Below are 27747 nucleotides of genomic sequence, written 5' to 3'. Positions count from 1 at the left end.
ATGAACGGGCTCGTTTTAAAAAGTGAATAAACATGAATTAATGGTAATAAAAATACCAGTATTTATTCCACTACCGAATTCCGTACATTGTATAAACCATCGTGTACATGGAGTAAATTTGGCACTCAATTAGACGAATACTATTTCTTTATACATTTATGACACAACGGCACCGCCCTCAACCGAGACTTGATGTGCGCATGCGCGGTACCCTGCGCTTTCTCCTTGTCGCACCGTAGTTGCCTTGTTAAATTGTGCCGTCAGATCACATTTTAAGACACTTTAAGGTAAGAACAACTCAATCCTGACAAATACTTCAAAGCTATGTTCGTTGCCATATTCGCTTTTTTTTACTCGTTTTCTGTTGGCAAGACAGGCCTGGTTCGAACATTATGGACTGGGAGTCTATCCATCTGCTGTGTAATATAGCACTTGAGGCATAGTCATAGCGAATACACATTCAACACCTATATTTTTTAATTTCATTTTTTAGCCTTGATATCGTTAATAAAGGGCAGTTTACCCCCTTTCAATGGCGACTGCGTGCTCAGTGGACGGACTGTTATGTCATGGCACTCCCCACCTGCTGTATATATATATAAAAAAGTCAATCCTCTTTTCCACTTACTGTGTGTGTGTATACACACACATATAAATAAACACAATATTATATAGCATGATATTTTGCCCCATCGGCTGCCATGGTGATAGACCTCTGGTACATTATTGGACGTCTATCATTGTCAATGGCACTGAAAGTGTTAAACATATACAACGAATTCATTATTTTCAATTTTATTTACACATACAAATTATTTTTTTTCATTGAAGAGCTAATTCTATACATATCAAATACATTCTGTTTAAACAAACATTACCGCATGTTCTTTCTCATTTAATTTTTTATGATTAGTATAAAGTATATATTGCTATTTTATCAGACTTCAAACACATGGAAAATACAATTATTTATGTATATATATATATATATATATATATATATATATATATATATTCGTTATGTCGTGCATATTTGTGGTATTTACTGTTTTATCCTTTTCCCTGATATCACAAATTAAAGATGTATTGCAAAGTTATGTATTATTTTTATTAATCATATTTGCATTTGATTATATAGAAATATTTTCTAATCAACAGTATTGTATCCACATGGTCTACCATTTTATTTATTTGAAATATTCTTATCATCTATACGTGTCCACCAAATGTACATTAACCTAGTTTTAAGAATGCATTTGTGTCCAACTGTCAGCCATCTTATATGTCCATATCTGTCCTTATCTGACCTTCGCCCTTGGTCAAGGTAGTCGTTTGGACAGCCAGTGGATGACGGTCACATTAAAAATGGCGCTACAATGTAAACACACAACCAATGTTTTAACAACGCCAATTCAGTTACGTTGAAGCTAGAGTTAGTTTTATTTTTATGTGCTCTCAGGCGCTCGTACGTATGTAAGTGTCAGGTTCTCACAAGCACTAAATTTAGAGCAGCCGTCAATGAGGAGGAGGCTGGGCGGCATAAGAGACTATAATGAAGGATCTTTTAAATTATTTTGATAGATGTCCAATAGACAGCAGCAAAACGTAGTCCAATCACACTTTGAAGATTCTGGATTTTAAAGGTCTCATCTGGTGGTGTGGATTTTTGTTTGGCCATCTTCCAAAAACAACAATTACTTCCTGTTTTTGGCTAGCTGGGGACTCGCTAAAGGGGTAGGGATAGGCTCCAGCACCCTGACTAGCCGTGGTGACCCGGGACAGAAAACTCGACATTTTCCCATACTCACGAGCCATTCATTTTCCATTGTTATCTCGCAGTCTTATCATGTTCCCATGTTGCACTTCAAGTACAAAGGCCCCTGCAACATTTGTGACTCAATCGGTACGGGGACTGCGACAAGGAAACACTTGAGACGAGAAGATGTACACAATTATGCATACTGTGTGTTGCTATTCAAAGAGAATGAGACTATTAGTTATCTGTTGTCCTCCCTCTTTAAACCGCTTCCCCCCGAAGAAGCAATGGTGGAAAGGAAAGGAATGGGCCGTGCCACGCAGCAGGACAAGTCAGGGAACAAAGACCACTGTGTCACATGTCGGCATGCACCCAAGGGACACGGTGAGTCCCAAAAGTTCACACTAGCTTTTTTGGGGGTGTTCAAGCCGGGTTAGCAACAGCCTCAAGCTGTGCGATCATCAAACGAGGGAGGCTAACGCACGTCTACATCACTTTGAAGAGCCACACTGGCGTCCACGCCAGATGGCCAGGTGTCTTTGTACACACTCCCTGTTTGCGTGCAAATATTGGATCAAACTGACAAATTGTGATGCCTTGAATGCAGTCGAGAGGTTACTAGTTCTACGAAAAACGTACAAAATGTACAATTCTTTCCTACACGGCCACAGACGTCCAATCCACTTGACCTGGGAGGGCTGACAGTGATCATTCGATGCAGGACCTCAAGTGGATTGGACGTCTATGGATGTTAATGACACTAAAAGCAATCACTCACTATCGGTTGTCATGGTATCCCAGAATATGTCGATTTTTTTTGACCAATCAGTGTTTTCTCGTTATTCACGGTTTAGAGTTCTTACTGCAGTACTTTTTCTCAGGCACAATGGCCGTCCCTCCTGCCTATACAGACTTGGGGAAGTCTGCTAAAGACATTTTTAGCAAGGGCTACGGTAAAAACCTCTCGCTTAAATACTTGCGCGAATAGCTTGCTGTCTTCATATTGAAATGTATGATTTTTTTTTATTCTCAGGTTATGGAACTCTCAAGCTGGATGTAAAAACCAAGTCCAAGAATGGCGTTGTAAGTAGCTTGGCAACTAGTTGCTAATATTTCGTTCAAACACATTTTCATCCTGTGTGAAATTATTGCAACATTAAAAAGCTTTCATGATCGTCTTGACAAAATTGTAGCGACAGGCGGACCCAACAACCTCCAAGTAAAAGTGGATGGAAATGTGATGTTGATATGAAATCATTAAACCTTCTCTAAACGTTTCTATACATGGTTCTTTTTTTCTATTTACGCCCCTAATCTTGTCTTCTCTTCTTATACACAAATTTCTTGGATGTCCCCGTCAGATGGTAAGAAAGTGCCTTCACGTGTCACGAAATAAATGCTCGTGTACAGTGTTGCATTTTAGATAAGAGTTAATTCACAAATGAATACTTAGAGTACTTAGCCTTACTCCATATTTGTTTATCATGTGTGAGCTCTTCCACCAAAAAAACTGAAGCTCCAGGCAAAGTGTCAAAAATGGGATTTGACACCATCTGGAACCAGTGTATTTTTGTTGTTGTTAAGTTGAGGTATTTTCCTTAAATGGGTTATGAATAAACTGTCACCTGGTGTCGTAAAGTTGTGTTTGAGTGTGCTTTTGTGAACAGAGTAAATGTGGAAATTGTACTGTATTGATACTGTATTGAAAAGATAAAAAGTTTTTCTCATAACACTAGTCAAAATCACAACTAGGGTGTGTGAAAATGTAATTTTTCCATTTTAAACCCAAATATTTGGCTACTGTGGAATGGCTCACATGTGCTAATCTTTCATGTCGCTTACTTTACCTTCTACTTCTCACTGCTGACTGACCTCTGCTTCATCTTGTAGGAGTTTGCCACCTCAGGCTCCAGCAACACGGACACAGGCAAGTCAGGGGGCCACCTGGAGTCCAAGTACAAAATGAGTGAGCTGGGCCTCACCGTAAGCCAGAAATGGAACACAGACAATACTCTTGCCACAGAAATCACCATGGAAGACCAGGTGAATTCAAATGCCAGTCTTTTATTATGAATACAGTAGTCCCTCGAATATCGCGGTTAATGTAGACCAGACATGGATGCGAAAGTCGAAAAATCGCAAAGTAGGGTCACCCCTATTATAATTTTTTTCTGCAGTACTGAGTCCTAGTAGCAAGCGTGGCTTCTGCTTATGAGTTTCAGCGTGGATTTTCACATTTTTCTGAAGTGTAAAAATAAATAATAATAATAATTAAATAATTAATAGTGGAAAAAATTGCAAAGTACAGTGGTACCTTTTTGCACGGCAATGCGCTCGTAACATAAACAAATTTAAATGAACTTGGATTTCGATGCAGACACACTCAAAAATAAGTTTAGTCTAACCTTACACTAAACTTAATTCTAATTTTGTTTTAAATTTTGATACCTTCTCCCGGGTTGGCTCTATTTGCCCCGCCTCCACCCTGACTTTCAGATGCAACCTATCGAGGGTTGTTTGCTTTTGTATTCCCTTCAAAATATTCTGAAAATGATGCATACAAATGTCCTCACAATAGGATAACGCACGACCACTTGCCAACTTGCCCGGGAAGTAGTACTCCTCCCGTATTAGCGAACAAGCTCCGCCATTCGCACTGACTAACGGAAAAAAAACACTGAAAAAATGCAGCGCTCCGCCCAGTGCTTGTAGAGACTGTAGCAGCCTCTCGTGTCCACTGTATACTCGTATATCAAAATGTGTCTCTTATCTCAAGATATATATTTGCTCAAAATTTTACTCATATCTCAAATTGCTCGTATGTCGAGGTATTACTGTAGTGAATTCGCAATGAGTGAAGACGCGATAATCAAGGGATTACTGTAATCACGTTTTAATGCCATTAAAGACAACTTTTTAAATCGGAGACACCTCCAGTCAAAATGGATTGTAGTGAATGAATGAAAAATGACACGCAATCGATTATGAACTTATTTTCTTGTAGATTGGAAAGGGCTTGAAGCTGGGTCTGGACACCTCATTTGTACCCAACACAGGGTAAGAAAGAGCTACTCGGCTCCATCACATGTAGTTACAGCTCGTTTTGCTTCATCCTGTAGCAAAAAGAGCGCCAAACTGAAGACGGCCTACAAGCGCGACTTTGTCAACGTGGGCTGCGATTTGATGTTTGACAAGGCCGGTCCCACCGTTCACGGCACCGCTGTGCTGGGCTACGAGGGTTGGCTGGCGGGCTACCAGGTGGCTTTCGACACTGCCAAGTCCAAGCTTACTATGAACAACTTTGCCCTGGGATACAGAGCCCCTGACTTCCAGCTACATACCAATGTGTAAGTTTAAAAAAAAAAATGGAATCGCACACCTAAAAGCACTAAACTACCCCTTGTATCATGTGAAAGAAAGATGGTTGATCAAATTATTCAGGTAGGCAAATGGAAAATCGTAATGTAAAAAATGTTTGAACAAAAATTGACATCGTTTTACAATGCTACAACTGGCTATTTTTATGAAATTGATCAAATGAACGCATGTCCTCTGTTTATCCCAGCAATGATGGCACGGAGTTTGCCGGCTCCGTTTACCAAAAGTTGAACAGCAAAACGGAAACCGCGGTCCACCTGGCCTGGACGGCTGGAAGCAACAACACACTCTTTGGAGCAGGCGCCAAATACCAGCTGGATAAAGACACCTCACTTTCTGTGAGTCTCTTGAGCAGTCTCACAATTAAAGCACATGATTATGACAATGTCACTTATGTTTCTCTACACAGGCTAAAGTCAACAACGCTTGCCTTGTAGGAATTGGATACACGCAAACCCTAAGGCCAGGTTTGTGTCCCGAAACCCAAATTTCTTAGAAAAATCGAAGAAGAAAAAAACTTTTTCTTACCTTGTCTCCCTTCAGGAATCAAGGTGACGGTGTCGGCGCTTCTTGATGGAAAGAACATCAATGGTGGTGGACACAAGATGGGTCTGGGCTTCGAGCTGGACGCCTGAACAAGGAAACACCAGAATCATAAATAGGACGACAATTCCGAGATCCAACCAGCAATACGAAATGAAACACACACAGTCTAAGGGCTTGTTTGAATGCAACACTATTCAAAGACATTAACTCTTTGGCCACCAACTACAATGATTGATGTCCGATCCACTAGGTTGGTGAGTTGGTGATCCCTGCTTTAAACAGTCTGTTTCACCTGATCTGTGTGTTGTGGTTTGTTTTAAAAACATAGTCAAGAGTAATAACTTTAAACTTTATTCAATCAATGAATAAAAAGAACGTCAACATGATGAGAAATGTGGTTTTTTGTACCATCGTACATATTGACAATGAAGATAGAAAAAAGTGAAATTGCTGCCTTAATTATGACAAGATTGCAGTTGTAACAAGACCGTGGAACAATCCAAGACACTGACAGTATTTTTACATCTACCTTCTCCTAAAGTACCAAAAGATGTAGAAAAACACAGAGGCAGGCAGTGCAGGTTTTCACACATGTAAAATTCCGAATGGACTTGATTTCCCTGAGGCTAGCGATCACACATACGTTTCACCTATGCATTCATCCATCCAGTTTCCCCCGCTTATCCGAAGTCTGCCGTGGGGGCACCAGCTCCAGACTTTAGACTTCCTTTTCCTCAGCCACTTCATCCAGCTATTCCAGGAGCCGGCAGACTGTTTTTGATGGCACTTAATTCGAGTGAGAGTTGCAGCCAACAGAAATATACCCTCCGCAATAAACAGAGATGTAATACTGAGGTTACCAAATCGAAACCCCTCAACACCTCGATATTCTTTTCATAAAAGTTATGAACAGAGTCGGTGACGACGCTCAACCTTGGCGGAGTACTGGAAACGGATCCAACTTATCGCGGACTACAGGGACCAAACTCTTACAATGGTCGTACGAGGGCCGGACCTCCATATCAAGGGTTCCGGTAACCCATAGTCCCGGAGCACACCCCAACAGGACACATGTAGACCAGTTGGGCAAACTCTCATGACCCTCCAGAGAACACTGCTGAGGGTTAAGAGCAGGACGAAAACCACACTGCTGAATCTGAGATTCGACTTCTCGATGGAACCTCCTCTTCAGTACCCCTGAATATACCTTCCCATGGAAGCTGAGGAGTGTGATGGATGTTTCACCTAATTAAAAAAATGTTTAAAGATGATTGGTTCATATTAAATAAAATGATGGATAAAAAAAACATTTCAGGCTGTAAAAAAAGGTGCAGGATTTGCTCCAAAGAGTAAGAATAAAATGTATGTGGGTCAAAAGTAAGACAGCAAAGGTAACGTGAGAATAGTTGGAGCATTTTTGTTCTGTGTAAAAAAAAAAGTGTTTTGCATTGAGTTCCACACAGTGGTAGAAACTGGACGGACGCTAATCTAGGAAAAGTCCCTGAAGAAACTGTTGCTCCCTTGCAGCCACCTCCACTCTCTCAGCATCTGTTACACAAACAATTAAGGGACATTTTTGCGTTAGTTTGCTTTGAATATCCCGAAAAAGGCAAGCCCACCTCCATACTGCTCTCAGATTCCTGCATGGTACCTTGCAGCAAATTCTGCAGTCGACTCTCAAAATTTCTGCTCTCTTCCACCAGGGACTCGTCCCTAGCAGAACCAGAAAAAAAACTTCAGAAACCTATCCAAACTTGTTGGTTACACATTTAACTGAAGAGAAAAAAACGACAGAAAATGGGGTAGATTCAAGGTAGATTAAAGATTCAATTTAGAGTAGTAGCACCCATTTGAAGCTTGCCAGTTACAGGTTACTAGATATGACGGGTGCTTTGTTTTCTAGAGATGTCTGGACGTTGATTTTTTGACTTCCGATTTGATTTTTTTTTCAAGATATGTTTTGCCGATGCTGATCCAAATACTATGTTTTTAGACAGCAAACAATACTAAAAATAATGTAACCAGTAAATGACAAATCCTATTTTTTGTATTTAACCAGGCAATGCAAATGGCTCCATGTCTTTTTTAAGCGATAGAATACGATTTAACAATCCAATTTCACAAGCCTAGGCCTCGGGTCCAACACCATAATACACCAACACTATTTATATGACTGAATCTACTTTTACTCACTGCTGTAAACTATGTCGGGGGGTCATCAGCGGAGGGACCGAAGAAGGTGTGCGACATCCGTCAGGACTCCCGCTCACTGGACTTTGAACTTTACTCTACAGGAAATAATCCAAATCCCCAATAGAGTCAGTTCACAATCAGTCACCTTTGAGTTTTCGACGATATGAGGCAGAGGTGCGAGGGTTTCCTCACACAGGCCACTTTAAGGAGGTTCCACAGCTCCCTTTGGCGCTTCTCTTGTAGCCCCATCAGAACTTGTTCGCTTTCGGCCATCTCTCGAACCACACCTTCCACCCTTGGCAGAAGCTCCATGACGCGCTGACGACAAACGCCAGTTTTACTGAAAGGACAAATGCATGTGAATCATTCTTCAGTGTATTAAGTTTTGACATGGCCCTGTATAAATGGGGTCTTGCCTCGGGGGAAGGGCAAAAAAGCCAAATGGAAGAGGGGTAATCGAGTCATATGCTGAAGGCTTTAGCTCTTTGAATTTATCTACTTTTATATACTATAACAAGATGATCATCAAAATTAAAAAAAAAACGGTAAGTTTCACTAAAAATTATCACAAAATCTTGGACTGTGAACACTACGTTATATGCAGGTTTCAAAACAATGGGAAAATTAAGATAATTCTTTATATTTGTATAGTTTCTTAACATTGCCAACTCCCTGTAAATATGTGTTCATCTATTTCGGCAAGCGAGACTTAAGTTCGGGATGACATGGAAAAAAACGTTGTCGGCAGGATTCGAACCTGCGCGGGGAGACCCCAATGGATTTCTAGTCCATCGCCTTAACCACTCGGCCACGACAACACACATTCAAAATTCCAGATATAACACTGACCTTCGCTTCAGATTCTCACCTGGGTGAAAACTGAGTTTTAAGATAATTTTAGTAAAACTTAGAATTTAGCATTTTGATGTAGTATTGTATTGTTTTAGATGCTTAATTGAAAAGCCTAAAACTCCCAGAGCATGTGAAGGAAGAATTTGACCCCTCTTCCAATTGGCTCTTTTGCCCTACTCTCAGGTCAGCCCCCAAAATTTGTTAGGATAATGGTTAGTTTATATTAGAGATATGTTAGGACTTGATTAGCTGGCCAAGATCTAGATGTTGCAAAATGTTGACAATCTGGTAGGAGCAGCTGTGTTAAAGCCATACGAATGAAAATGCAGTCTTTGTTGGCAGGACTTGAATCTGCGCAGGGAGACCTCAAAAGGATTTACTAGTGATCTTGTTATTTAATCTTTTCATTGTATGTATACAATGTTCTGTAATTAATTAATTTATTCATTTATTTATTTATTAACTCATTTATTACCTATTCATTTATGTATAAAATGTCTTTTCCTGTGTCTGTATTCACACCCTCTTGCTACTGTGACAATGAAATTTCCCGAATACGGGATGAATAAAGTTATCTAATCTAATCTATTTCAATTGCAAGTTTGTGAAGATCTTTGGGATCTGGTCTGATGATTTAGGGCTACATAAATCAACTTGAATTGACTTACAGTGGATCCACATCAATACCTGAGGTGTGTGTAGAAGTCTCGAAGCTTCCTCTCATAGAACTGCACCCCCTGAAACACCAGACGCAAGATGTCCTGACCATCTCCAGGACCACGCTGCTCTGGAAAAAAAATGAAGAGGTTAACAAAAAAACACTATTACGAATCAGACAAACGCATGAAGAATCCAAACCTTTGGGTTTCTCTCTGAGTTTGCGCAGCATCTCCATGGCTTTCCCTTCACTAAAGGTCACGTTTACAAGGTCACGTTTACAATGCATTTCTTTATCATTGTTCTCTTTTAACATGAAACGTAAAGAGTGAAGCCCAGTTGTGACTCACAGTGTGTCCAAAGCCTCGCCGCTCCTCCAGGGCTGACGCTGAACATCTAAGATGTCTTGCTGCAAGTGCATCATCTCCTCCTCAAGTTCACTCACTTTGGGCTGTGGGCACACCCCAAATGATTGGTCCTTTTGAGAGGAATTGAGAATAGACGCAGACACACACGAAACGAACAGAGACGTTTCTACCTGACCGCAGCTGCCGGCAGTCCGCTCCATTTCCCTCCAAACTCCCAGCAGTTTTTCGGAAGCTAAAGAATGAAAAATTGAGAATTAGAACAATGGGGCTGTTGTAGAATAACAATACACAGTTGCAGACAACCATAGGAATGGACTATGTTAACTGTAATTCAGTGTTTCATTCTATAAAAGTATGAAAGTGTTGATACTACATTATCACTGGACAGTAAGGCGCATACCGTATTTCCAAATACACTTTTTCCTCCTGTACCTCCTGTAGTTGACATATTTAAAGCCATTTTCATTGGATTGGATAACTTTATTCATCCCGTATTCAGGAAATTTTATTGTCACAGTAGCAAGAGGGTGAGAATGCAGATACAGGAAAATACATTTCAGACATAAATAGATAGGTAATGAATAAGTTAAATAAATAAATAAATGCATAAATAAATAAACGTGTTGCTGAAATATATATATACATATACATATATATATATATATATATATATGTATATGTGTATATATATGTATATATATGTGTGTATATATATATATATATATACACACACACATATACGTACATACAAATAGATAGCCTAAGAAATATCTGAATCATATATTATATTTTGTCCATCAATACTTATTAAATAATTCCATCAGAAATAGGAGCAGCATGGAGCCACATTGTATATTAAGACTCTTAATATACAATGCGGCTCCATGCTGCTCCTATTTCTGAACCTATTCCTAGTTAATGTTGTCAACTAATGTTAGCAAGCCCGAAATTTGAAATATTTATACTTATAGTCGCAAGAAGGCTGCTTAGCAACTTGTTAAACTAAAGATTGCACACACAAACATCAGCAGCTGGTGCCTGGAATGGACTTTGTTAACTGTAATTCAGTGCTGCCGCAGTTACATTTGAAGCATGGAACGCGACCACTGTAAGTCAGCGCTGACGCCAACAAAAACCAAAGCAAAACAACAGCCTTGGCGCTTCCGCTAACTCGACTGACTGGAGCGGTGTGTTTAGGGTCAGCATTTAAAACAACACTACATGCATCCCTCTTCGTTAGAGTATTTAATACGGATTCATGTATAGGTTTGAATCTTGGTCACAAATGCGTAATGACTTACTTATTTGCTTTATAATTATGATTAAAAACGTTTGTACACAACAAAGAAGTACAGAGTGGGTAAAACTAAACTAGGAATAGAAATGATAATATTTCAGATTTATTTTCACAAACATTACTACAGTGGTACCTCAACATACGAGCAATTTGAGATACGAGTAAAATTTCGGGCAAATATTTATCTTGAGATTTGAGAGAAATTTTGATATACGAGCGAGCATACAGCGGACGCGAGAGGTTGCTCAAAAGAACACAGTCTTTCTCGTCGCAACTCCCTCGTGTAATGTCTCGACGAGCACTGGGCGGAGCGTTGCATTTTTTTCATTTTTTTTTCTCCCTGTTAGACAGTGCGAATGGCGGATCGATCGCTAATACGAGAGGAGTATATACTACTTCTCGTTGGCAAGTGGCCATGCGTTATCTTATTGTAAGGACATTCGTGTGCATCATTTTCGGAATATTTTGAAGGGAATACAAAAGCAAACAACCCTCGATAGGTTGCATCTGAAAGTTAGGGTGGAGGCGGGGCAAATAGAGCCATCCCGGGAGAAGAAAGGTATCAAAATTTAAAACAAAATTAGAATTAAGTTTAGTGTGAGGTTAGATTCAACTTATTTTTGAGTGTGTCTGCCTCGTAATCCAAGTTAATTTAAATTTGTTTATGTTATGTTACGAGCGCGTTGTCGTGTAAAAATTAATTTGTTTTTAGTTCATTTCTATGGGAAGTGTTCATTTGAGTTACGAGGAAATCGACATACGAGCTCAGTCACGGAACGAATTAAGCTTGTATCTCAAGGTACCACTGCATATGTTCTTTGTTATATTATCGATTACCGATCCCGGTGGTGGTCTGCTCCTGGTATTTGTCCATGTCAATGTGAAGGCTGGTGGTGAAGAAGTCCAGTTTGGCCATAAGTCTCTGGTGCATCGACACCATCTCGTTCTTCTGCTTCGACAAGGATGAGTTATGCCTCAGCAAGCTCATGCTGAAAGAACAGAAAAGAGCAGGACTGATAAAATAGTTTACAGGCTCGCGTATGCATGTGTATTTTTTACATGGCCGCTTTCTGCCCCTGCTGCAGTCTCTGCCAGTCCTCCTTCAGGGAATGGATTGTGTGCCATGCCTGACCATAAGTTCTCCTCAAAGGACTGTACGGCAAATCTTGCTTTGGGTCCTTTTCTGCTCAACAAAAAAAGACATTCCTTTATTATCACTTCAAATGGTTATAAAAAAACTGGTGTGAGCTGTCATATCAATTTATATTTTTTTGGCGTACTTCATTTTTTAAATATGTAGTACTAAATTGTATCTTGTAATGGTAGTAGATAAGTGCAGTGTTTGTATTGGCATTGATTGTGTAAAAAAATGAATACATACTAAGATATCATCTGATTTGCTTCTGAGAAAATTCACTCACGGACAAAACATATGTTTTCAGGAAGGGGGCGAGGAGTCAATGGGGGCTCGTAATGACAAGATGAGCGATCAAACAGGAAGACGAGAGGGAGGTCTGTCCGCCGCCCATCTATCTCCTACAAATGTGACACACGATGCATCATCACATGCTGTCATTGAAGACTCTATTTAAAAAATGCACGTTGTGTTCTCATTACGGCGTAATTAATGGCGCACTGCGTGGCCGAGGTGTGAGGCTCCAAGGCTAAACCGGCTTCCAGTAGCAATTCCTGCTTAGCCACGGGGATATTCGTGTCTTCTTCGATTCTCTTCTGTAGATTGGCCACGCTCTCGTCGTCATCGATCGTGTACCTCAAGATCTTGGCGGTGGTCATGTTCAAAACATGAACCATCTGAGGAGAATAAACAATTGAACATTTACTTTTATGCACTCTAGATGTCATGCTTACTTGGCTGGCCAGTAAACTTTTATAGGACCATTTTTGGCTAATACCTCAGAACAACTACAACAATTACCTATTTAATTATGTCTAAAATGTCTTTTCCTGTGTCTGTATTCTCACCCTCTTGCTACTGTGACAGTGAAATTTCCATAATACGGGATGAATAAAGTTATCAAATCTAATCTAATCTAAAACCACAAATAGACAATGAATTTGTACCCAAAAGAATGAATAACAAACAAATAACACCTAGATGTGACTGAATCTTACCTTTAGCTGCAAGATAAGATCCAGCTGAGAGAAGCAGTTGCTGGGTGTGGAGTCCGGATCTTTGCCCCTTTCTTGCGGAGACCACTTGAGCATCAGCCGCAGCCACTTCTCCATCTTCTCCGCTAAAAGACTTTGACATACACGCCACATGACACATGAGACCAACATGCCTCTCAGAGATCTAACTAAGGCATTCATTTAACTCATGGCTGCCAATGACCATTTTAAACGACCCATGATGAACTGGAAGCGTAGGCAGCGATCATTTGCTGCAAGCCTCTCCCAGTGTGAATAGATTGGATGTCTATTGCCACCAATGGCAATGAAAAATCAGCATTTACAACCAGTCTTCCCACTTTAAATAAAGTGGATGTCCATTGTTGTAAACGGCATGGAGAATTAAATACATAGAAATTAAAGAAATGTAAAAAAAAAATAACTCTCAAGTGTTTTTAGGTCAATTGGGGCCAAAATAATTGTGTTTTTATTCACTGCAACTTTATTAATTTCTGTTGGCAACATTATAATTGTATTCATTTATAAGAAATATATAAGATAATGAATCATTCATTCATTTGTTTTCGGTGTCCCCTGCCTGTTGCCTGTACAGTAATACCTCGACATACGAGTGCCCCGACATACGAGCAATTTGAGATACGAGTAAAGTTTTGGGCAAATATTTATCTTCAGATACGAGACAATTTTTGATATACGAGCATACAGTGGACGCGAGACACTGCTCATAAGAACATTATGAGCACTTTCTGGTCGCAAGTCCCTTGTGTGAATCAAATCAATCAAAAGCATTTATTGTCATCATACATAGCTGCGTATAACAAAATTGGTGAAAGTCTATTATTGTGCCTATAATGTTAAATGAATATCATGCATTGGCTGGGAATCGAACCCAGGTCAACTGCTTGGAAGGCAGCTATGCTCACCACTATACCACCAATGCTTATATACTCGATAGTCTCTCTGGTCGCAACTCCCTCATGTAATGTCTCTACAAGCACTGGGTGGCACATTGCATTTTTTCAGTGTTTTTTTTCCCCGCTAGTCAGTGCGAATGGCGTATATACTACTTCTCGTTGGCAATCATTTTGGGAATATTTTGAAGGGAAGACAAAAGTAAACAACCCTCGATAGGTTGCATCTGAAAGTCAGGGTGGAAATAGAGCCAACCCGGGAGAAGAAAGGTATCAAAATTTAAAACAAAATTAGAATTAAGTTTAGTGCAAGGTTAGACTAAACTTATTTTTGAGTGTGTCTGCATCGCAATCCAAGTTGATTTAAATTTGTTTATGTTATGTTACGAGTGCGTTGCCGTGCTAAAAGGGGTTGGAATGAATTCAATTGTTTTAAGTTCATTTCTATGTGAAGCGTTCATTTGAGTTACGAGTAAATCGACATTCGAGCTGCCCCCCTCTCTCTCCCCTCGGCGAAATCCATTTAATTTTAGTACTATTAAACACATTTCAGTACTATTAAACCATTAGTTATTTGTGACCTTGTTAATAGATGGCAAATTAGAACAAATATATATTTTTTCCAATCCAATATCCTGTTTTTGGTGTTTTTTTCAGATGGTTGGAACAATTTAATTTGTTTTTAGTTCATTCCTATGGGAAACGTTCATTTGAGTTACGGGTAAATCAACATAACATACGAGCTCAGTCCCACGACGAATTAAGCTCGTATCTTGAGGTACCACTGTAATTGGCATGGATATAGGCTCCAGCACCCCCCGGTTTCCTCCCAAATACCTAAAACATGCATTGTAGCCTGCTTGAACACTCCAAATTATCAATAGGTTAAGATTGTGTGCTGGCAACCAATTCAGGCTCACAGTTAACTGGAATAGACTGCAGCACCCCCACAAACCTTGTGAGGATGAGTAGCTCGGAAGTTGAATGGATATATCTTTTAAATGATTTGTGCAATTACTTTAAAAAGATGACAATATGAAGACATCACCTTTTGGGTCATGTAGGTCATACTTGTATACCAAATGTCAATATTGTGGCCTAGATCAGTGTTTCCCAACCTTTTTTGAGCTGCGGCACTTTTTGCATAGAAAAAATCGCAAGGCACACTAACATCTGAAAATCTTTGAATTTAAAACTATGTCACCTATCTTAACAATAGTCATTCTCATCAAAGTTTTATCAGCAAGAATCACATAAACCTCCAAAATGCTTCCAAAGTTTAATTTTTTACACTGACTTTTGTTGCCAAAAGTTGATGCCCTAAAAACCAAACAACTTCCGGTTCATGTTAGAGAAAAAATAAGCAACAAAATGACTATTTCACAATTTGAATCTTGTAATAGTAGTATACTCTATAATATAATGTTCATCCAATTTTGATATTAACCATGTAATGGTTCAATTTTAATCTCATTATATTCATATTAATTTTTCTCTCTGAATATTACATTGTATGACTTCCGCGGCACACCTGACCATTGCTCACGGCACACGGGTGGTTGGGAAACACTGGCCTAGATGACCCAAAAAGTGACGTCTACATACAGTATGTGGGTGGCAGGTCTATAGAGTTTCTACATTGATGTGGATCACCTATTGAGGTTGTTAGGCTGTGGAAGATGTTTGGAGAAGCGAACCACACCGGAGAGGTCTTCGTAGACGACAATGTCACTATCTTGCTTCAACTGCAGTTTATTGTGCCTTTAAAAGAAGAAAATATATTCTTAGACGTTTCAGAAAAACAGATAGATTAGGGTGAATGTTACGTGTCACTTCATGTTATATCGTTGTTGTTACATGTCAAATTACGTGTCTCTATCAGACAAGTTAAGTCACCTCAAAAGTATGCTCATTGTGGTATAAAAAGCATGCATGGGTTCGGTAGAATAAAGTGTGATGCAGTTGCAAAAGCTACTCAAATTTATCTTGAGCCAATCGGTCAGTCAGAATTTTATAATTGTAAAGGTTTACTAAATTATCTTGGTGTTTGCTTGTAGTGTCCAGAACATAAATATCTGTAGGTTTGGAAAGATCAGTCAGAACTTCATGACTGTATAGGGAACCTTTTATGACAGAGAGACAACAATTCATCTTTTGAAATGGTATTCCTTGAGAGCCACAATCAAAATTTAAAAGTAAAAGCACTAAAATGTGTGCTATTTGTAGTAGTTTCACCACTTTTTAAGGACAAATGTTCTCTAAGATCTTGCTGTTGCTAATCAATGATAATCAATGGGAGTATGCATGGAGGAGAATCTAATGGGGGAAAAAATGTTTAAAGCTACACTAGAGGTAGTTTAGGTGACAATGCTCACATAACGCTCCTATTGGTGCATTTGGGAGTGAGCTTTTTCAACAGCGGTCCCCAAATTTTACCTTACAGGTTAGCGGAGAGCCATATTCTCCTATCAAAATAGCCACATATGGCCATAGGTTCCCTACCTCTGGTATAGGAGAACTGAAATGGGCTGGAATTGAAAGAGTTAATCATTTAAGGTGGAGTAAAACACCAGGTGAAGTTATGCAGGAACTTGGAACAATTGTAAGAGGATATTGTTCTTTTTTCTAAACCAAATATGCCCTTAGGCCTAACATCTTTCATTCAGCATAACAGCAATCATTGATGTTGGCACAATCCACATATCCTGCAATTCTTCGTGTAGCTGACTTGGGTTTGTTTGTGTTCCTTGTATCTTCAAATTAAGTCCCAAAACTAGGGAAAAGGTTGAGAAAACTCTGGAAAATATGTCTTATCATGCGACACCTCATCCGGGTTAAAAAATAAAAATGGAGCAGCTAACTAGTCAAATAGAAAGGTGAAAGTACCAGAGAACAGGTTGCCAGGTTGGCAAAAAGGGTCGAAATCCTGTGATGCACTCAAATACCAGCGTCCCAAAGCTCCAGTAATCTACAGCAACCGTGTACTTCTTCTTCTCAATCAGTTCCGGAGCCTGAGGGAAAGAATCAAGGTCACGAAGGCTTTCGGCAGGTCCCGTCGGTGGTGACACACGTACAAAGAGTCCGACTGACCAAATACTGCAGCGTTCCAACAAAAGAGGTGCAAAGGCTGCTCTGGTCAAGCTCCTTAGCGTAGCCCAGGTCGATAATCTTGTGGATTAACTGTAGCAGAAGAAAATATTCGCGTCATCTTTGGTTGTGCACGTTTATTCGACATTGTCATCGATAGACGTCAAACGAGAATGTTTTCGGTGATACGAAATTTGAACTGAAAGATAAATGATTGCTGCAAACCAAAAATCAAAATAGATTGGATGTTTTTGTCGTCATTGGCAGAGAATGAATTAGTAGCTGTTATGTTTTGGTTGTCTCTTCCTGTCATGTCTGTTCTCTTTCCGCTCCCTTTTTAGCGTGCTTCACCTGCGTCCAATTGTCTTCATTTCCCTTCAATATCCTGGCCTGTCTCGTGTATTTTTCACATGTCTGATCATTGTTGAGTTAAATCTGACTTTTCTTGTTTGCCCGATCTTAGTAAAATGTCTTTCTGTACTTGTAAATAAAGAATTTGAATTAGCGACCTGTTCTAGCTTTGCATTCGTGTCACAGTTTGTCCTGGGAACTAGATCAAAATCTGTGTCATGAAAATTCGACATTCCATTTATATTCAAATTTTATAATCATGTCGGTAATCTTTGGACTTTCATATCATGTTTGAACTGTTAAATAACACCCACTAGAAGGAGGAAGGACCATATGCAATGAACCATTGCGTAACCTTTTCCGAAGAGGCTCAGGAACAAAGATAAACAGTGAAACTTGCCCAAGTCACTTCAAACATCAGCAAGGATAAATTGCAGGATTTTGTTTTCCGTCATAAAGTTATACTGAAGTTCACGGTTGTTTAAAGATTGTCTGCCCTAGTTAAAATCTGAAGTTGTTAAGTTTTTGTTATGAGGTGAGAACGGCATTTGAACTCACCCGCTTCTCCCCCTGCTGCAGTACAATGTTTTCGGGTTTCAAATCTCGGTGGATGATTCGCTTCTTATGGAGGTAGGTTAAAGCAGAGGCTAAAAGGAAGAAATAAGGAAAACAAAATGGGACCAATTAAACAAAAGTCACCGCCAAACGCAGCTTTCAATTTCAAACTCTCTGGAGAACAAGGTTTCAAGGAATTGGAATAATATTTTGCTTAGACTAAGGACTGATGGGCTACAGATAATTGGCGTTAACATTTTGCCAAACTCTTTTTTCCATCCAAGTGTGTTGGAAAAACCAAGCTTTATTTTGGCAATTAATAACATTACCATCTTGCAGGATCATTGGAAGACTTTCTAATTGACATAAATTCAAAATCATTGCTATTATTGGCAGCGAATGTACTATAATATACGAGTTGCGTCTTGCCCTACGACGAAGGGTTAATCAAAACAAGCAAGCACTTGACGTCAAAAATATCAAGTCTACGACTACCACAAACACGAGCGCCAAGGAACATGCATCAACGCATGACCAATTGTCGCACGTACGAATGCTTACGTTCTGGTCAGATTTGGGCCAAGATTAAAGGATTTCCATGAACGCCCACCCTGCATTAGTGTGGGACCATATGAGCGAGTTGACGCACGTGCCTTGCGTCAAGTGTTGTGCATCGACGGAGCCGAGCCACATGTTGTTTCCCTGTTGCGAAACTAAGCGCCATTACCCGATGGCTGACATACGCTTCTGCCTGCGAGTGAGCTATTGCCAAGGTGAGTAAGCACTGCGGTTAAGGGGTCACTGGTGACCTCATGACGAGGGCCAAAACGGCCCTGGCTTTCAAAGGACAGGAAGCTAATCATCCCGCCAGCTCACTCGGGTGCATAATTCACCAAACAATAGTTAGACCAAAGTCACATTGAGGCTGCTGGTGAAACTCACAAATGTCACACAACAGAATCAGAACGGAGCCCTCGCGCATTCCGCAGCAGTTCTCCAAGAGGTTCAGATACTGTGGAAGGAAGAGGCACAGTTAAGAGGAATAACCATGTCATATAAATCTGTCTTTGTGATTTAGGGCATGTTTTTGTTTTCATTACTATTAGAGAATGTTCCATCCATTTAGGTACAGTGTGTTCATGTGCAGGCTTAGTTTCGACCAGACAAAACTAATAATGGTCTCATAGTTGATTTTGGAGGGGAACCAACCGGTAAATTAGCAAAGTATTTATATGACTTTTTAAAAAAAAAAATTAGGATAGCTGCTAATCACTTCACAGCTGCAAACCTGACCAAGAGGATAAGAATGAACCGCCATCTCCCTACAGCTTGCATTTGATTGGCTTAGTGGTTTATGAGGGTATTTTTGTTTTGTCTGGTATTAATAAGCCGCATGGCCTTAGGGTGAATACTCACTTTCGGAAAAAAAACCCGCTTGCCGAAAATTCGCTGATGTCAAACAACTCGTGGCAGAAAGTGGTGCATATTGAAATGATAAGTTTGTATTGCTTTTTACCATAAGAATATTTTCTTTTACCTTCCGGAGATCCCCCCCCTGGCAGTATTCCATGGCTAGGAGCGGCAGGTCATTGGTGGCCACAAGCTTCTGCATCCCCTCAGGAACCTCCCGTGCCGCTACTACGTTAACGTGCTCCAACCTGTATGTATTTTAGCATAAAGACTTAATTCCTGAAACATTCAAAATTATCTTCTGAAGGTCTGAGACTAGAAACAGTTATGTAGTATATAAAAACAGTCCTTGGCAATGCGCAACAGAGAAGTCCTGGTCAAGCGATCGGCCTCTATTTATCCCAACAAGTTATCACAAGAAACATTTTATCCTAGGCATGCATTACCCGAGGGTTTTTTTATGATATTAAAGACAAGTAAAAAAATCCCCAGTGAGCAATCACTTGGCAACAATGCTGAGGAAAACGCCCTTTTTCTAGGAAAAGACCTCGAGCAACACCAGACTTGGGGTGGGGCAGTTCCCAGCCTCAAACAATGCTGGATCCAAAAAGATGAGTGATGAATGTGGTGTCTCTGCAAAACTGACTCACACCAAATACACTAAAAACAGCTATCATTAGTTAGATGGGGGTACTCGGACTTAGTCCACTACCGGACTAGTCGACTTCACTAGTCCACAATTCATTAATTCATTCATCTTCCATACCGCGCATCCTCAAAAGGTTTACAGGGGTTGCTGGAGCCTAACCCAGCTGACTTCAAGCGAAAGGTAGACTCCCCCTAGACTGGCCGCCAGTCAGCCATAGGGCACACAGATGGGAAAATGACCAATCATACCACCACCAGTGGGAATCGAGCCTGCTCGCAACTAAGTCAGGCGAGGGAACCTCTACACTAAGGGTGTCAGACTCGGGTTGGTTCGCGGTCCGCGTTAACATCAACTCGATTTCATGTGGGCCGGAGCATTTTCGATATAATATTTAGATTTTTTTTAATAAATGGATTAAAAGAACTGTATTAAAAGCCCTGAATATTCAGTTTTTTATAGCTCTAATACATGGTTTATTTTAGCTTTTTTAATATATATTTTTAGATTTTACAAAATGATTTTTGAACTAAAAACACAGAAAAAACTGATTAAAAATTACAATTATTGATTTAAAAGGGGGAAAATCAGGAAATGTAATATACATCTATACTCTTCATTTTAATTTGATCCTAAAACAGAAATTCGGCACTCATGATTTACTTTCCCGGGCCACACAAAATGATGCGGTGGGCTAGATTTGGCCCCTGGGCCGCCACTTTGACACATGTGCTCTACACCATGTCGCGGCTAGTCCGCGTTGCAACAAAAATGATCATGCTTTTATTATGAAGGACTGACTATACTGGTGACAGGATGTTTATACTGCCCAGTGGACCAGGAGGTTGTTTCTACCTGTGATGTGGATAAATTAACTTATATTGCAGAATGGATGGGGGCTTTTTGAAGCCCTTGACACGCAATGCGACAGAGAGGATGGAAATGATTCAATTGAACCATGATATTCAGAGATGACATTGTGATGTACACTGTAAGCAGGAAACAGGAAGAGAAACTCTGGAAAGTAAGCCTGCATGATTTGTCATTTGAAGTACATGTGGAATGGTCACATTGGACCAAGGAAAATTGTTTTTGTTTTTTTTTAACATGCAACTTTTGTTTTGCTTCATAAAAGCAGGCAGCTATGAGGCAACCCTCTAAGAAGCACAGAAGAAATATCCAAATAACAAAAGTGGATATGTTCCAGCCATATTGCTGTGGAAGATGTACAGTCTTCCCTCGATTATTGCGACTTCACTTATCGCGAATGCACTTTTTGGCAATTTTTTTCTGCTCTTAATTATTTAAAAAAAATTAAATCATAGAAATCTGCTCTCCTCTGTCTTCTGCTTGCTACTAGGACTCAGCACTGAAGAAATGTTTTATTTTTATTTTTTATAAGTACATAAAAATGTGAAAATCCACTTGTAAGCGGAAGCCACTCTTGCAACTAGAACTCAGCACTGGGAAAAAAAGGTAGTTATAGTAAGGGTGACCCTACTTCGCGATTTTTCAATTATCGCGGCCGTGTTTGGTCTACATTAACCGCGATATTGGAGGGATTACTGTAATCACTGCATTACATTGGCATTAGCAGGAGACGTTGCAGTGATATGACGGATGTCAAATTGTCAAATGGCTGAAAACTTGGAAGAAACTTGAGTGGGTTTTAAAGATAAAGACAGGATGCTTTCAGTGCTATTGTGCTATTTGACCTCACATTAAAATATAGGAAGACAATATAAATTAACAGGCTCTAGAATGTTTCCTAAAGATAGGGTATGTCAGAAAGGTCATGTTTTTACAGAATGCGTGCATGTAGACATTTGCGGTCTGATTGTATAACCGTTGGCCCCGGAAATTTTTGTCACTGTGTGGGTGCACGAGTGGTCTGTGGTTTTCTGAAAACAGCACAAAATTAAATGTTTTTATGTCCAGAAAAACACGCCCACAAAACAGGCGAGGGAGGATTCGATGACACGCTTAAGTAGGACAATGCGGAGGTGGCGTATGTCAGAAATAACTACCGAAAGTCCAAAAATAAACTGCCAACCTCTACAAGAACCTCTTCTTATTAAATGTTCCTTGTGTTTCCTACTATGTCATATGGAGTGTTTGTGTTGAAAAAAACAGAAGGGGGTGGAACGCTCAAATGTCAATCAAACATATGTAGTGGAATGTGCTGCAGTGAGTCACAGAAAGGTTTGATTGAAAAGTTCTTTTTTTAAACACAGCTCAAGGCAAATCAAAAGATGCATCAGACGAGAAATATAAAAATGGGAGAATCCCTAACACCCTCACACATTTGTATGGCAAAACGTGGGCTTTTGGAAACAAACACAAAATGCTACATTTTTAATAAAAAGCTATTCTTTCTCCTCTTTAAGAAAGACAATTTCACAATATATTTACACACACAAGATGAAAAGTTAGAACTAAGGTCCCATCATAAGTGATTGAACACAGAGGACACCACTGTATTTAAATCAACCATTTTTTTTTTTTTGCCTGTGAGCCCTGCAGGTATCCATTTACTGTAATTTTACTACGTAATGGAACATACCTCTTCATGATCTGGATCTCTAGACACCATCTCTCTTTGTTCCTTTCACTCAGCTCCTGACGGCACTGTTTAATAGCAATTTGCTCCTCGGTATCCTGCAAACACACAACAACACACACAAAGAATCATTAAAGGGAAAATAAAGAAAAACTATTAAAGGCTAACCCATGGGTCCACAACCTAAAATGCTGAAAGAGCCATTTTGGACCCAAAAAGAAGAAGCCACCCTTGTGAGGATAAGCGGTACAGAAAATGAACTAATGCGGTACAGTGGTACCTCGAGATACGAGCTTAATGCGTTCCGGGACTGAGCTCGTATGTTGATTTTCTCGTAACTCAAACGAACGTTTCCCATAGAAAGGAACTAAAAACAAATTAATTTGTTCCAACCCTCTGAAAAAACACCAAAAACAGGATCTTGGTTTGGAAAAACATTTTTATTTGTTCTAATTCGCCATCGATTAACAAAGGAACAAATAACTAGTGGTTTAATAGTACTAAAATGTGTTTAATAGTACTAAAATTAGACGGATTTTGCGGGTGGGGAAAGACAAAGCAACAGAGAAAGGCGGGGGGTACTTTTTGCACGGCAACACGCTCGTAACATAACATAAACAAATTTAAATGAACTTGGATTACGACGCAGACACACTCAAAAATAAGTTTAATTTAACCTTGAAATAAAATTCATTCTAATTTTGTTTTAATTTTCTATTCCTTTCTTCTCCTGGGTTGGCTCTATTTGCCCGCCTCCACCCTGACTTTCAGATGCAAACTATCGAGGGTTGTTTGCTTTTGTCTTCCCTTCAAAATATTCCCAAAATGATGCACACAAATGTCCTCACAATAGGAAAACGCACGACCACTTGCCAACAAGAAGTAGTATAAACTCCTCTCGTATTAGCGATCGCTTCGCCATTCGCACTGACTAACAGGGAAAAAAAACACTTAAAAAATGCAATGCTCCGCCCAGTGCTCGTAGAGACATTACACGGGGGAGTTGCGACCAGAAAGACAGTGCACATGATGTTCTTATGAGCAGCCTCTCGCGTCGGCTATATGCTCGTATATCAAAATTTGTCTCGTATCTCAAGATAAATATTTGCTCAAAATTTTACTCGTATCTCAAATTGCTCGTATGTCGGGGCACTCGTATGTCAAGGTATTACTGTACTGTAATGTACTCTACTGTTAATATATCAAAGCACCAAATGAATGTGCCAATATCTCTGAAATTGACAATCTGCCAAAAAAAAGTGATGAGCAATACAAGTCCACGTCTATCGTTCCCCGTTTCTCATGAGGTCATCATGGTCAAATCGCTTCCCGTAACATGACCTTCGTCCTAATAATAATGAACAGCATTGTCATCGGGAAGAAGGAAATGTAATCATCAGCGGTGCCCGCTTTTTAATGTTACGCTTGGGCCAGCCTTTTTATTACATCCTCAAGTGGCACTGCTGCAAAAGACCAAGTGGTATTATTATTATTTATGGTTATTCTATAAAATTAAAATGATGACAGATTTAATCATGGGCTTAGAATGATACATCTGGTGTTTAAAACGAGTGAAATGTCAGTACATAATTTGAAAAGCATTTAGACAAGTGCAGCACTAATTACTCGCTGATATTTGAGCAAGTCCTTTAACACCACAGTCATTTTTCCTGCCCTTATTTTGCATCTGTAAAAAAATAAGGGTGAACTTTTTTGTTGAATGTTTCATGACAACCTTTTGTGTAGTGAGAATTTGGAAGACAAACTGTTCTGAGTTCTGAACATGGTGAAAATACTGTGATTGTAAAATGTTGCTTGTTGTAGTATATCTGAAAATCAGTGTTTGACTTGAATGTTACCATGATTTGACTATAGATAGTCATAAATACGAATTTAAATGCTGTGTGTCTGCCGTTTTCCTGAATTTTGACTGATGCTGTCAAAGGACTCATCAATATTCAATGGATCTGATTATATTGTGAAATTTTCAGTGACTGAATGTAGTCATTTTTTCATTTCATTTTCACTTCTCATTTCCAGAAAAAGAATCAGCATTGAGCAACACATTTCCTTGCTATTTTGTTGTTATCTTGAGTTTATAATTATTTACACTACTAACCGTATAAACTGTTTGAAGTAAGAAATGCTCTTATCGCCAAATGTACTCAACATATACACACCTGAAAATGACTAACACAAGCAAATCACGGGCATAAAGAGAGGAAGGGGAAGCTCTGCCGAGAATGTGTGCTCATACCACCATACTTTACTTCCTATAATGCTCTCATCCTGTGAGTAGGAGTGGTGTCACCTTATTGATTTTCATCACATTACATTCCCATCTTCCAGTCGATGTCAAATTATTTTCTTACAAGCACACTACAGATTGAAGGTTGTGCACACGTGCTCTTGACTGGCTAACTCGCAATCGAAAAGCAGCAAAGGGACCAAGAAGTCAGCAGTTAATTAATCAATTTTGATAGAATTTTTTTTATATAGAATATAAAAAGTTATTATTACATAGAGATGTGGGGGAAAAGGGTAATCGATTCCTTGAAAGCAGTGTACCCAAATTCACTTTGAAGTTTCTTAAAGCATTTCATAATGATGAAAGTGAGTACATTCACTTCCCTATCATTCAGTTCACATGTACATTGTAATAATAAATTACACACATGGAAACGTACATTTTCCAGACTAAACTTTGCTGAGCATAACATCAATTCTACATTTTAGTCCATAATTTCCGATTATGGTCTCGACATGTTTCACCCAAGTGTCAATCCAACAGCGTGTTGTTTATTTTCCGATGCCATTGTTTGTTGTTTTGGCTCCCAAATCATTGTCAATTACTTTTCATTGGCTGCCCGTCATTTGTCACTTTGTAAAAGTAGTCTTAAGTAATGTTTTTTAATCAAAACAACAGAATACTTCCTTCTATGTGCTCAATCCAGTCAGCTCACTGCTTGGTTGGACAATCAGCCTACCATGCATGTTTTTGGAATGTGGGAGGAAACCGGAGTACCCGGAGGAAACCTACGCAGGCCCGGGGAGAACATGCTAACTCCACAGTGGTGGGCGTGACCTGGATTTGAATCCAGGACCCCGGAGCTGTGAGGCCGACTCGCTAACCGGCAGTGGTTCTTTTGTAGCTATTTCCTACACAACACGTATTAACCTTTGTCCCATTACCCACAAAAAAACGTAAAAAAATAAGCGCTGATTGTCACAGCGATGAAATTGAACTGAAGAGTTAGCGTGGTGCAAAAAATCCCGCCATTGCTGACATCACTTCCGACAAATGACTCAGTTTTCCTGGCCAACAACATAACGAGATTAAAACAGCACTTTTGGGGAAGAAAATGACAAAGGTTTTGGCTCAGTGAAGTCCAACCTATCAAATTCACTATAGTAACCACTTAGGTGACAGTGGGACTTTAATTCCTCCTTGTGATGCTCAGTTTGAACAATGGCAGATTGTCTTGACCATGTCCACATGTTTAAACGCATTAAGTCGCTACCATGTGATTGCCTGATGAGAAAATTATGCCAATGAGCAGTTGGATAAGTAATGAAGGCAGGTGCTACTTCCGAAGGAGAACAGTTGCCTCTAATTTAAATTGCTGCGATGTGGCAAATCCTGTGACAGCAGTTGGAGGAGATTCCTGAAAAATACAAACCTTATTTTGCCATCTGGTGACATTCCCAAAACCTCCAGTCCCCAGACACTCCTTCAGCTCCCAAGGCCCACAACACTGTGGCTGATGAAGTGGGACGCGGTTCATGGCGTCCCCTACAGCTCCCTTGAAAAGCCACACCTGCGGAGAAATTATTAAATTAAATAGAATTTAATTGAATAATTTTAATTGTCAATATACATTATACATTACACATATATTATACAAATTAAGCTGCTGTCCTGTGCCACTAAAGGTTGATGTGTAATGATGTTGATGGTAATGTTATGTAAAATTCACTTCACACCAGTTTGAAAAGTTACCAAAAAACACGTATAATGGAAATTGGATTGTTTCCAAATTCTGGTGCTTACAACATGCAAACAATCACTGTGCTGTAAAATAACATTGTCATTTTAAAAAACGAATTATAATATATATAATCTCGTTCATCGAAAAGATCCAAAGTAATTATTTTTAATGATCAGAATGCAAAACTAGTGAATGCGTGCAAATAATTTAACAATATTATGATAAACATAGGCCACCTGGGGATCGAGTAGTTAGCTCGTCTGCCTCACAGGTCTGGGATCGGGGATTCGATTCCCAGATGGGTCCTCACTGTGTGGAGTTTGCATGGGATAGGCTCCAGCACCCCCCGCGACCCTTGTGAGAATAAGCGTTTCAGAACATGGATGAATAAATGAATTATGGCTGAATTCGCAGTTTGTACAGTGACAATTGAAAAAAGCAAAACGACAAACGTTTTATAACTTTGAACATTCAAGTGATAATAAAAAGGGAAGAACAGTATGTTTGCTGATTTTTAACACATTTGTGAAACTTAGTAGAGTGTGGAAATACGCCTAATGCACCGTGAATGCACTTTCCATCACTTTAATGTATAATAAAGAGAATATACAGAGCAGAAAAGGGACGTACGTGAGTTGTTACTGTATTACAGCATAAAAATATCACTTCTTCAACGACCGTATTCGTGCACAAAATCACAGTTAAAGAAAGAGGACTCCTACCTTTTGTCCAAAAGTGACCGGAGTCTTTAACAATTAATTAGTAAATGTCCCGTTTTAATTAGTTAGATGACTGAAAAATCTGCGCAAAAAGTTTCACTTCCTGATTGATGGATTTCCTGAAAACCTGCTGGCCCCGCCTACATATGGGCAGTCACGTGACCTGCATTTTACAAACGTGCTTCTACAAATTTGCCAAAGCAGTGAAGCAGGCTAACACTGTATTTTTTTTAAATGTGCGCCAGAAGTCAGACTTTCTTGAAATATAAACAACTCTTGTCAAAAACAAAATTCGTAATCTATAAGACTTTTTACTACATA

At 39.5% G+C, this 27747-nt stretch overlaps 2 protein-coding genes and 2 non-coding genes across 6 annotated transcripts; 1 reads left to right on the top strand and 3 right to left on the bottom strand.

Moving 5' to 3' along the window:
- Positions 1-150: 150 nt before the first annotated feature.
- Positions 151-6066, top strand: vdac3 (voltage-dependent anion channel 3). Its single transcript, XM_077600011.1, has 10 exons — positions 151-287; positions 2039-2140; positions 2638-2709; positions 2790-2839; positions 3647-3799; positions 4761-4813; positions 4876-5103; positions 5322-5472; positions 5544-5601; positions 5678-6066. The coding sequence occupies exons 2-10, from the start codon at positions 2044-2046 to the stop codon at positions 5767-5769; spliced, it is 954 nt and encodes a 317-aa protein (XP_077456137.1). The 5' UTR covers positions 151-287; positions 2039-2043; the 3' UTR covers positions 5770-6066.
- ikbkb (inhibitor of nuclear factor kappa B kinase subunit beta) lies at positions 6016-27561 on the bottom strand. Of its 3 annotated transcripts, none has more exons than XM_077600007.1 (23): positions 27430-27561; positions 26944-27061; positions 26399-26536; positions 22722-22816; positions 19640-19760; positions 19045-19114; positions 18106-18194; positions 17200-17289; positions 16996-17120; positions 15763-15870; positions 13181-13310; positions 12665-12859; positions 12469-12583; positions 12107-12230; positions 11885-12036; positions 9921-9982; positions 9733-9833; positions 9584-9633; positions 9413-9512; positions 8066-8213; positions 7874-7968; positions 7300-7393; positions 6016-7228 (listed from the first exon to the last, which is right to left on the bottom strand). In XM_077600007.1, exons 3-23 carry the CDS (start codon positions 26501-26503, stop codon positions 7169-7171), a joined length of 2229 nt encoding a protein of 742 aa, XP_077456133.1. In that variant the 5' UTR covers positions 26504-26536; positions 26944-27061; positions 27430-27561; the 3' UTR covers positions 6016-7168. The 3 variants fall into 3 exon arrangements, with proteins under 3 accessions (XP_077456133.1, XP_077456135.1, XP_077456134.1); XM_077600009.1 differs by having other exon boundaries at positions 7332-7393; XM_077600008.1 differs by lacking the exon at positions 26944-27061 and having other exon boundaries at positions 27430-27557.
- On the bottom strand, positions 8610-8691 carry trnas-aga (transfer RNA serine (anticodon AGA)). The gene has a single exon. It is a non-coding gene; the product is annotated as a tRNA-Ser (tRNA).
- Positions 14067-14138, bottom strand: trnag-ucc (transfer RNA glycine (anticodon UCC)). The gene has a single exon. It is a non-coding gene; the product is annotated as a tRNA-Gly (tRNA).
- Positions 27562-27747: the final 186 nt, after the last annotated feature.

Source organism: Stigmatopora argus, chromosome 5, assembly GCF_051989625.1.
Source record: "Stigmatopora argus isolate UIUO_Sarg chromosome 5, RoL_Sarg_1.0, whole genome shotgun sequence".
Classification (NCBI taxonomy): domain Eukaryota; kingdom Metazoa; phylum Chordata; class Actinopteri; order Syngnathiformes; family Syngnathidae; genus Stigmatopora; species Stigmatopora argus.
This window is presented reverse-complemented; position numbering and strand designations above follow the sequence as displayed.

Excerpts from the sequence above, each read along its gene's own strand:
- vdac3 (XM_077600011.1), top strand. The coding sequence starts at position 2,044 with ATGGTGGAAAGGAAAGGAATGGGCCGTGCCACGCAGCAGGACAAGTCA. Across the intron at positions 2,141-2,637 it reads GCATGCACCCAAGGGACACG|GCACAATGGCCGTCCCTCCT; the intron begins GTGAGTCCCAAA and ends ACTTTTTCTCAG. Across the intron at positions 3,800-4,760 it reads AAATCACCATGGAAGACCAG|ATTGGAAAGGGCTTGAAGCT; the intron begins GTGAATTCAAAT and ends ATTTTCTTGTAG.
- ikbkb (XM_077600007.1), bottom strand. The coding sequence starts at position 26,503 with ATGAACCGCGTCCCACTTCATCAGCCACAGTGTTGTGGGCCTTGGGAG. Across the intron at positions 17,121-17,199 it reads TTGGAACGCTGCAGTATTTG|GCTCCGGAACTGATTGAGAA; the intron begins GTCAGTCGGACT and ends TCTTTCCCTCAG. Across the intron at positions 12,584-12,664 it reads AGTGCGCCATTAATTACGCC|GAGATAGATGGGCGGCGGAC; the intron begins GTAATGAGAACA and ends TCACATTTGTAG.